The sequence below is a fragment of the Aulostomus chinensis genome, chromosome 7 (assembly GCF_037954235.1).
Source record: "Aulostomus chinensis isolate RoL2024-O1b breed Wild chromosome 7, RoL_Achi_v1.0, whole genome shotgun sequence".
Taxonomy (NCBI): domain Eukaryota; kingdom Metazoa; phylum Chordata; class Actinopteri; order Syngnathiformes; family Aulostomidae; genus Aulostomus; species Aulostomus chinensis.
The window spans coordinates 31,003,639-31,014,210 of record NC_141326.1 but is presented as its reverse complement, the minus strand read 5'-3'; the positions used below and the strand labels follow the sequence as shown (position 1 = coordinate 31,014,210).

At 51.5% G+C, this 10,572-nt stretch overlaps 2 protein-coding genes across 5 annotated transcripts in view; one reads left to right on the top strand and one right to left on the bottom strand.

Annotated features, from left to right (window-relative positions):
• Positions 1-5,501: 5,501 nt before the first annotated feature.
• irx5b (iroquois homeobox 5b) lies at positions 5,502-8,795 on the bottom strand. Of its 2 annotated transcripts, none has more exons than XM_086209963.1 (3): positions 8,518-8,795; positions 7,722-8,118; positions 5,502-6,322 (listed from the first exon to the last, which is right to left on the bottom strand). In XM_086209963.1, exons 1-3 carry the CDS (start codon positions 8,755-8,757, stop codon positions 5,739-5,741), a joined length of 1,221 nt encoding a protein of 406 aa, XP_086066089.1. In that variant the 5' UTR covers positions 8,758-8,795; the 3' UTR covers positions 5,502-5,738. The 2 variants fall into 2 exon arrangements, with proteins under 2 accessions (XP_086066089.1, XP_086066090.1); XM_086209964.1 differs by lacking the exon at positions 8,518-8,795 and adding an exon at positions 8,199-8,457.
• Positions 7,368-10,572, top strand: part of LOC147259528 (uncharacterized) — a 29,246-nt gene continuing 26,041 nt past the window's right edge. For all 3 annotated transcript variants that reach the window (XM_086209966.1, XM_086209965.1, XM_086209967.1), the window contains exon 1: positions 7,368-7,492. The gene's annotated coding sequence lies outside the window, so the exon portion shown is untranslated. The remainder of the gene's footprint in view (positions 7,493-10,572) is intronic.

Here is a 10,572-nt window from a genome sequence, read left to right as displayed (position 1 = left end):
GTGCATCGCCACGGTGAGGATGTGCCTGAGCAGCCTCAGCTGCCTGGAACCAGAATGCCAAGTTCACTTCAGAATCATAAGACCTGAAACTACAGAACAGGTGTCTGAATGTCAGTCCCGCCTACGAGCTGAGGGCCCGCCTGTATTGTAGGCAGGGCTTAAACCTGGGAGACAACTCTACATTTCATCCCGGCAAACAGAGGGAAGCTGAGAGACGAGTGGAAAAACACGTCTTCTGTCCTAGGAGGATTCCACGCCATCCATGTGCTTTCCAGGTGGGCTTAGCATGGCGGCGCCCACCTCCCCAAGATGACCCTGAGTCAACTGCACACTCAGCCTCAGTACTGAAGGATGGTCAACAGGTTGTGAGTGACGGTGTTCCTGATGACCTCTGCAGCGCAGTACACCTCGCCATCATATACTTCCGTCTCCGGCTGCACTAAATAGGCTGCTGGTGGCGCCGTGTCAACGCTCCACTCCGGGAGGAAACAGTCGTCTTGATCTTCACACACATTGTGCAAAACGCAGCAGGCAGCGGCGACTCTCGACATCATCGAAACATCAATGTCATTCTTTTTCAGCAGGCACCTCCAGCGTCCTTTCAGCCGTGCGAACGCGGCGTCGACCACCGAGTGAGCAGACGTGAGCGTGTAGGTGAAGCGGCGCTGTTCCGGTGAGAGCTGCTGCTCCCGGCTGTAAGCCTTCATCAACCAGGGCTTCAGCGGGAAGGAGGCGTCACCGATGAGGTGGACAGGTATCTCCACGCCATCTGTCATGATGGACCTCTGAAACAGAACAGCCACTCGTTCAACATCTATCACCACGTCCCACCTGATGAGGGGGCGTGTCACTCACCTCTCGCGGGAACAGGTAGCCGTCAGGGCGGTCCTCGGCCTTCAGATAAAGGTCAGAGCTGCACAGCACAGTGGCGCTGCTCGAGCTTCCGGGCCAGCCGGCGTACACGTCAGCGAAGCTGGAGGGGCGAGAATCCCGGCGTCAACGTGACGTTCTGCTGCTGCGCCACTTATCACCTGCCCCCCCCCCCCCGTCACGTGGTTCGGTTCTTACCGGATGCTGTGGTCCACCACTGCCTGCAGGATGACGGAGTGCCAGCCCCTCCTGTTGACGTAGTGGTCCGGGTTGGTTCGCGGCGGGGCCACGGGGATGTGGGTGCCCCCGATGGCGCCTGCGCACTGCGGGTAGCAGCGGTCCTTAAAGGCCCGGATGGTGTCGTCGAGCCGGTGTCCGCTCGGTAGCGACACGAAGCGCTGGTACAGCCGGTCAACGATGGCTGACGTCACCTGCCGAACGATCACGCACACGGTGGCGATCCCGACACCGAACAGGTTGGCGATGAAGCGGTACTCCCCGGAGCGCGCGTACCACCACAGGGCGATGGCCAGCCGGCGGCGCGGCTCGATGGGGGCCCGGTAGTTGGTCCGGCGCCGCTTGATGGCGGGTCCGACCAGCCGCAGCAGGTAGTCGAAGGTTGCACGAGACACCCGGAACTGCGCCTTCCACTCGTCGTCATCAAAAGACTCCGCCATCGACCAGAAGTTCAGCCCTGGACTCCGGTTCCGGACCCAGACGTGTCGATTGCTAGTGGGCGTGATGAGGCTGAGAACGGCGGCGATGGAGGACAGCAGGAAGGCTCTCCGCCGCCGCCGGTACTGCCACCGCCGCCGGGCCGTCTCCGCCTGCTCCCGCAGTCTCCGCCGCCGGAGGAGTGCCGCCTGCAACCGGTAGAGTTCCAATAAGTTCTCCCTGGACACCGGAGGACCGCGGAGGCTCAGCAAGGCAGCGAGCACCGGGCAAGCCTCTTTGGTGGACGCCATCTTGTAGCGGCGAGAAACTTCTTCGTCTGCGTATTTAATGACGAATTGGAGGCACGCTACCGCCGCCTTGAGGGGGGCGCGGGTGTAGAGAAGTCAACGTCTGCTACCTCAAGTGAAAATGATATATCCATATCTATCTGTCTATCGATCTATCGATAGATATATGGCAGCTGTTCTCTGACCCCTGGTGCTTCTCAACCTTCTAGTTTTCCTTCTTCCTGATGTTGGCATCAGCTGGTATCACCACATCCATCACCACTGTTAGTCCACCACTACCATGTCTGTTGGCGAACAGGAAGCCACCAGGTAAACCCATGGAGCAGCTTCCTGCTGTGTGATATTACACAGCGCAACTCACTGGAGGTTTGTGCCATCTGGTGCTCACCGGCAGGCGCAGCTCCACACCTCAATCCGTCAATGTTGCCTGACACGTGAAGAGTGTTTGTGAATCTATGGTAGAGCTTGTTACCGTAGCAGCTTTCCAACAATGCAAATGCTGCACCAATTTTGAAGCGCATGCGCGCACACAGGAGGAGCTGTTAATATTCCTGTTTAAAACTAAAAACTCATCAAATTATGATTCTGTGACTTCATATCTTTTGTGAGGAAATTATTTCTGTAAGATGAACTGTTTTCGCTGTTAGTTCGAACCACAATATTTCCCAACACTCAAGATCAAATTCTCAGAGGCAGAGATCTCAATTAAAGTTTTACTTGCAGCAAGGAGTCCAGGCGAAGTTGTACATCTGCACTGACCGTCTCAGTGCCTTCCAAACAGCCACATCACAGTTCGTCCTCTCAGTCGCTTCCCATCATGCCTTGCTCTTCCTTCTTCCAGGAGAGCTGTGGGGAAGCGTGTGGACGCTGGCTCCTCACTGTCCAAGGCCTTTCCCAAACTCTTCTCACGTCAGGAGTGGAAGCACAGCCTGGTGCATCCTGGTCCCACTTCATTCTTTGGTCTGTGTGACGGTCACTACACTGTCATGCAGCTCTACATCAGGCGCCAACTTCATGACAATAAAACATAAATGTAATAAAACATGCGTGTCTGCATATTTTCTCACATCTTTTTCATCTTATCATGATCATAAACTTCCTTTTAATATTTTATCTCCATTTTGATTGAATTAAAGACTCCAGAATAAATTAAATCAATCTCTACATTTTTCCTTTATTTCATCATTTTATATAATAATGTTTCTTGTTTGCCTCAAGTCACTACATTCCACTGTTAAAGCCACTTTTTTAAGATGGTTAAATTTTATTAAGCCTTATTATTAATAATTATGAGTTACTTTCAGGCTGCAGGGTGGAGCAGTGGTCCTCCCTGTGGTCCTCCCTGTGGCCCCCCAGCAAGAAGGTTGTGGGTGGAGCAGTGGTCCTCCCTGTGGCCCCCCATCAAGAAGGTTGTGGGTGGAGCAGTGGTCCTCCCTGTGGCCCCCCAGCAAGAAGGTTGTGGGTGGAGCAGTGGTCCTCACTGTGGCCCCCATCAAGAAGGTTGTGGGTGGAGCCCCGGCTGCAGCACGGGGTCTTTCTGGGTGAGTCTCCATGTTCTCCCTGTTCCTGCTGGGTTCTCTCTGGTACTCCAGCTTCCTCCACAGTCCAAAGACATCAAGAGGGACCAGGTTAATCCAGACTCTAAATTGACCGTAGGCGTGGCTGGGAGAGCCAATGGTTGTCTGTCTCTATGTGTTGGCCCTGCCATGGACTGGTGACCTGTCCAGGGGGAAGGCTGCTGGGATAGGCTCCACCCCCACCACCCTTACTAGTAAGGAATTAGCGGAAGACGATGAATGGATGGATTTACTTTCATGTTCTGCATGCGCACGTGCGACCCACAGAAAACGTTCCTGCCTACAAACAAAGTGAGCGAAGGCAATTGGCCCCTGACCACTAGGGGGCCCCGTGAAGGTTTTTTTTTTCTTTTCCCAAAAGCAATCCTGACAAAATTCACCATAGCGTTGAGGAGCTGGGAGAGTTGAAGTCTCGGCTTCTCTTCATCAACACTATGAGGCTGTGCTCGATGTCTCACAACAGGCCGATCGCCATCTGCAGCCAAGAGCCTGTTTGGACACCTTAAATATTCTGTTGTTGTTTTTACATTGTGTGAGACAGTTGTTGACTGTTAGTAATCTGATGTTATTGCAATGTTATTGTAAACAAATGTTTAATGATTTTGTTATTTAATCTCATTAAATCTTGTTATTTAATTTTCAAGTTTTTATATTATGCTTTATTTGTTGATTTAAATCTTAAATACTAATTAAATGTGCCTTGTCATTCAGTTTCATTCAGGGCTGTTTAAATGGCAGTGGTTTGGAGGGGGGGGCACAGTACGATGTTGCTTAGGACCCCAAAATGTTCATAATGGCCCTGCGTTTCAGCACCAAATATTTCTGAGCCTTGAAACAAAGTGAGCTGAACCGTTGGCGCCGGAGCCCTGGGGGTCCAACAAGAGCCCGGCAGGTCACGTAGGTTTGATTCTGGGCCTCATCTCACTTTCCCGGTGGCCCCATCTGTCACGTCATGGCGGTGGAAGCATGGCAGTCCCCAGGACGCGGATGTGTTTTGAGGGATCCCTGCCGTACTTCACCTGCCCAGAGATCAGACACCTGAAGGTAACTGGCGCAGTTACAGATTTGTATTAGTGTGTGTCGGCTCTTCAGTGCACATGGATCAACAATTCTGTAACATATCTCAGCGTAACATAATCTAAATGTTCTCGGACCAAATGGATCAAACAGGTCTTACCATTTATCCTCCAGTTATCACAGGGCGGAGCCTATTTTGTCAGGATGTGTCCAAGTTGCCAGAAGATAAGAGTCAAGATGCTTCCACACTAGCCTGCTGGTTTGTGGATGTGTGAAACCAGATTCATAGCCACTAGCAGGTAGCATTAGCCTTTGAACTACAGCCTAACGCTGGTAGCCAATGTTAGTATGAGACTTAGGTCCTAGCTCCTGCGGCTAGTGTTAGCACGTGTCCAAGGTCCTAGCTCCTGTGGCTAGTGTTAGCACGTGTCCAAGGTTCTAGCTCCTGCGGCTAGTGTTAGCACGTGTCCAAGGTCCTAGCTCCTGCGGCTAGTGTTAGCACGTGTCCAAGGTCCAAGCTCTGGCAGCTTGTGTTAGCACGTGTCCTAGGTCCTAGCTCTGGCAGCTAGTGTTAGCACGTGTCCTAGGTCCTAGCTCTGGCAGCTTGTGTTAGCACGTGTCCTAGGTCCTAGCTCTGGCAGCTAGTGTTAGCACGTGTCCTAGGTCCTAGCTCTGGCAGCTAGTGTTAGCACGTGTCCTAGGTCCTAGCTCTGGCAGCTAGTGTTAGCACGTGTCCTAGGTCCTAGCTCTGGCAGCTAGTGTTAGCACGTGGCTAAGAGGTAGCGTGGCCCTCTAGCATCTGAAGGGGCACTGATTCGATCCCCACGTCCCCCAGTGACCCTGTCCAAGTGTCCTTGAGCAAGATACTGAACCCCTAATTGATCCTGATGACCCTGTGACGGAATGGTGACCCACCAGGGTGAACCCTGCCTCTCACCCAATGTCAGCTGGGATAGGCTCCACCCCCCGTGACCTTTAACAGATAAGCAGGACAGAGAATGGAGGGATGGACTTCCTGCTGATGGAAATGCCATTTTGATTGCACAAAAATGACAAAATGAGCAAATCATTTAGAGCTGCAAATGAATTTTATTTCCATCGTCGATAAATTGAGTTTGGTTCGCTCTCAACCAAAGATATAAAAGTGGCGAGCAGCGAATTACATCAGAACGCGTCATGCTGACTAAAAATCCTTTAACGATTCTTTAACATCAACCTACAAAAACAGGATTCAAGTAGTCTGAGAGGTCCAACCCACCAGTGTGTGTGTGTGTGTGAGTGTGTGTGTGTGTGTGTGTGTGTTTCTGGTGGGCTATGCATTCTCTGTAGCCCTTTTCAGTTCGTCAATCTGGCTCAGACTCGGCAGTCCGCAGTTTCTGGCGGCGGCCTCGGCTCGGTGCAGCAACGCCTGATGTAATCCCTTTAAGTGTGTTAGGTTGGAGGCGGGGCCTGCATGCAGAGGTCCAAAGGCGCTGTTGTTGGAGTAGCCCGGGATGAAGGGGGAGGGGTAGTAATGCTGATGGGGGAGGTTCGCGCTGAGGGGGAATTGGGTCTGGGGTGCAGGGGATGGGTGGACGGGGGCCTGCTGCTGCACCAGGCTCACTGACAAGTTACCAGACGGTCTGTGTTTGTCTGAAGATGTGGCGATCTCGGCCAGGGACCACAGTTTGGGTTTGGGGGTGGGGTTGGGTCCGGAGTCGGCCATGTGCTCCTTCCATACAAGGTGGCCAGGCTCTGAAGCACAAAGCAGGGGGTTCTGAGGAGGGACCCCTGCAGATGTAGGCCCCGGGCTGGGGGGCAACCTTGTGCCCCCTGAGTCTTTCGAGTCCAGATCATTGCTGTTGCTTCTGCCAGCGGCGTCTGCGAAAATCAACCTGCAGTCGCTCCTCGCCGATGCTGGGGGACAGGCAGAGAGAAGAGAGGAGGTGTGAGATTAGGACAACGTCAGGGCGCGCGCACACATGCGCACACACACACACACACACACACACACACACACACAAAATGGGACAAACATCACTTTGTCTCCTTTTATACAAACAGAAAATAAAGTTGAGTACAGTGATTAGTACAGTTAGAGATAACAGAGTTAACAGTTAGAGATAACAGATAACAGTTAGAGATAACAGAGATAACAGAGATAACAGTTAGAGATAACAGAGATAACAGTTAGAGATAACAGTTAACAGTTAGAGATAACAGAGATAACAGAGATAAGAGAGATAACAGTTAACAGTTAGAGATAACAGAGTTAACAGTTAGAGATAACAGAGATAACAGTTTGAGATAACAGTTAACAGTTAGAGATAAGAGAGATAACAGTTAGAGAAAAGAGTTAGAGATAACAGAGATAACAGTCAACAGTTAGAGATAACAGATAACAGTTAGATATAACAGAGATAACAAAGATAACAGTTAAGGTAACAAATTCTCATCAGGCAGAGACTAAATTCGAGATTTTAATTAGACGGAGGAAGTAATTAACTCTAAGAACTAATAAGGACATGTATTGGAGATACTAATTAGAGATAACTGTAGATAGTAATAAAAGATAATTAGACAAAATTACAAATTCAAAAAAACAATTATTAGACAGTTGTTGGCGACAGTAATTAAACAAAATAATTGGAGGCTGAATTTAGAGATAGTAATGGGAAGCATTTAAATAAAAATTACAGAAATTAATCAGAGACAGTTACTAACTTTGGTGATTTTACAGTCAGACACTAATGAATGCTATTGAAGTAGTTTTCCAAATTCAATTTCTAATTTAATTATTGATTACATTTATTTGTAATCAATGACTTTGATGTCATTTCAAGTTTTATGACACAGCAACGTCTGACAGTCGCAGCAGAAGAACAAAGACGTACTCGAATGTGTAATGATAGGAACTAGAATATTTATAATAACAACTGTAACCCTGGCGCTGTGGGAGTGACTGAGTGACAGACGAGGACGCATCGGGGCACGGACAGCAAGCATCAGGGGATATGGGGCGTGCGAGAACGGCAAGCGTCGGAGGATGGACAGTGAGCGTCGAGTGATGTGGGGTGTTGGAGGACGGTGAGTGTCGCGGGATGAACAGCGGGCGTAGGGGGATAGCGAGCTTGGCAGGGGGTGTCTGACCTGATCACATGCACCGAATCCTGACTCGTTCCTTGTTTGCATTTTTTGTTGGATCCAAACGTTCCAGCTCGTCCACAACAGAACAAAAAAGGTCACTAATCAAATCGTTTCAAGCTAGAATCGCTGCTGTTGACCAGGACAATGGCACAGAGGTCGTGTGTCTCACCAGCGTCACTCCTGGACTCGTCGTTGGGCTTCGGCAGCTCCTCGTCCTCGTCGTTCCGCTCAAGCTCAATGTTGTCGTCGTCCTCCTCGTCCTCGCTGCTTTTCCGCGGCGTCCAGGTCATCTTGTTCTCTTTCTTCAGCCTGCGGCGAGCGTTGGCAAACCAGGTGGACACCTGTGTCAAGGTCATCTTGGTGATAATGGCCAGCATGATCTTCTCACCCTTGGTGGGGTACGGGTTTTTGCGGTGCTCGTTCAGCCAGGCTTTCAGGGTTGCTGTGGCATCTCGGGTGGCATTTTTCCTGTAGTTGGGGTCTCCGTAGGGGTATGGCCCCAGAGCCCCGAACGGGTGGTAGTCCAAGGAGGCGGAGGCACCGGAGGACAGCTCATAGCCAGGACCCTGGAACACCAGAGGAACCAGTCAGACGCTGAAGCACTCAAAGTTTCCCCTCAAAAACAAATTCTAAATTCGAGTTGCACCTTCCACACCAAACGCCTCCGACCCGTTTTGCCTGGTCGAGGTTCTGTGAGGATCTGATGACGCTCAGCCACCGCTGACGGAGGTCGAAAGAGTTTTCTAAATCTTTTCATCATTTAACAATAAAAATCCGGAACTTTACAAACTCGAACTGATGCGATAGGACTTCTTTTTTTTTAACAAAATTCTCCTGCGGAAAGTAAACGTCCGACAACTTCTGAAGACAGAAACATTTCTGACTAAAGAGGAAACACGGAAACCTTCTCTATCTACGCTGGACGCACCGGCTCTGGTCCCGGTGAACCGAGCAGCTCCACTCACCACCAAGGAGCCGAGCGCGGCGGCGGCGGCGGCGGCCCGGGGCTCCCCGCCGTACGGCAGGTGCGGGCTGAAGCCGGGAGAAGCCGCTGATCCCGAGTACGGAGCGAAAGCGGAGCCCGAGGAGGAGCGACCGAGCTCCTCGCTCCGGGGTCCAAGGGTGACCCCGGAGCCGAAGGACGGGCAGTGTAGAGCCAGAGACACGGGCGAGGGGAAGAGGAAGCCCTGAGGAGGGTACGCCATGATGCCGGAGCCGGAGCCGGACTAGGATGCGCGGCGGGACTCACATCGGAGCGCTAGGAGGCGGCGGGAGGGCTGCAGAGCGTCCGGGAGCATCGCAGGCGGAGGAAGTTCCGTTTGAGTGTCTGAGCGGGGGGGGGGGGGGCTCCGCCTCTGTCAACAACCACTGGCTCCCTCACAGTAGATGTGGAGTTTAAAGTTCACTGACACACACTTGATGATGACGTAAGCAAACAAGTGATGCGCTGGTAAACTTTCAAGTCAGCCACACACACACACACACACACACACACACACACACACAAACTCTCTCTCACACACGTCCCTGTACCTACGTCTTTGTAAGGACGTTCGTTGACATCACACATTCACCAACTCTGGCTCCCTGCCGTCCAAGTCGCTCCCTCAACTCCATGAAATAATACAGTAGAGAACTGCTGTAGTTGTTGAAAAACTACAAGGACAATCAAGCCCCGAAAAGGATGTAAACACAGAATGTCAAAAAATAGAAATACAGAAATTAAATGATGAACCCAAAAAAATAGGAGCGAGAGCCTGAGATAAAAACTGTGAATGTGAACATCTCCGCTATTTTTGACCATCTGCGAATGAAACAACCTCCAAAATCAAATAGAATCAAAAAATTGAATGTCCCTTTATGTTTGGCCACCACTGCTCTGCCGTGTCCACGTTGGTGGAGCGAATGACATCATCATTGAGTCATGACCACATCTAATGCCTGGAAATATTCAAAATGTTGATTTGATGTGTGAAGGAAGATGACAGCCGACTTACCTGTGACGGGACGATAACGGGCGACTTACCTGTGAAGGGATGATAACGGGCGACTTACCTGTGACGGGCGACTTACCTGTGACGGGCCGAAAACGGGCGACTTACCTGTGAAAGGATGATAACGGGCGACTTACCTGTGACGGGCGACTTACCTGTGACGGGCCGAAAACGGGCGACTTACCTGTGACAGGACGATAACGGGCGATGTACCTGTGACAGGACGATAACGGGCGACTTACCTGTGACGAGACGATAACGAGCGACTTACCTGTGAAGGGACGATAACGGGCGACGTACCTGTGACGGGACGACAACGAGCGACTTACCTGTGAAGGGACGATAACGGGCGACGTACCTGTGACGGGACGATAACGGGCGACTTACCTGTGACGGGACGATAACGGGCGACTTACCTGTGACGAGACGATAACGAGCGACTTACCTGTGAAGGGACGATAACGGGCGACGTACCTGTGACGGGACGATAACGGGCGACTTACCTGTGACGGGACGATAACGGGCGACTTACCTGTGAAGGGACGATAACGAGCGACTTACCTGTGAAGGGACGATAACGGGCGACGTACCTGTGAAGGGACGATAACGGGCGACGTACCTGTGACGGGACGATAACGGGCGATGTACCTGTGACGGGACGATAACGAGCGACTTACCTGTGACGAGACGATAACGAGCGACTTACCTGTGAAGGGACGATAACGGGCGACGTACCTGTGACGGGACGATAACGGGCGACTTACCTGTGACGGGACGATAACGGGCGACTTACTTGTGAAGGGATGATAACGGGCGACTTACTTGTGAAGGGATGATAACGGGCGACGTACCTGTGACGGGAAGATAACGGCGACTTACCTGTGAAGGGATGATAACAGGCGACTTACCTGTGACGGGCGACTTACCTGTGACGGGCCGAAAACGGGCAACTTACCTGTGAAGGGATGATAACGGGCGACTTACCTGTGACGGGCGACTTACCTGTGACGGGCCGAAAACGGGCGA

Excerpts from the sequence above, each read along its gene's own strand:
- irx5b (XM_086209963.1), bottom strand. The coding sequence starts at position 8,757 with ATGGCGTACCCTCCTCAGGGCTTCCTCTTCCCCTCGCCCGTGTCTCTG. Across the intron at positions 8,119-8,517 it reads CCGCGCTCGGCTCCTTGGTG|GGTCCTGGCTATGAGCTGTC; the intron begins GTGAGTGGAGCT and ends CTGGTGTTCCAG. Across the intron at positions 6,323-7,721 it reads CGAGTCCAGGAGTGACGCTG|CATCGGCGAGGAGCGACTGC; the intron begins GTGAGACACACG and ends CCTGTCCCCCAG.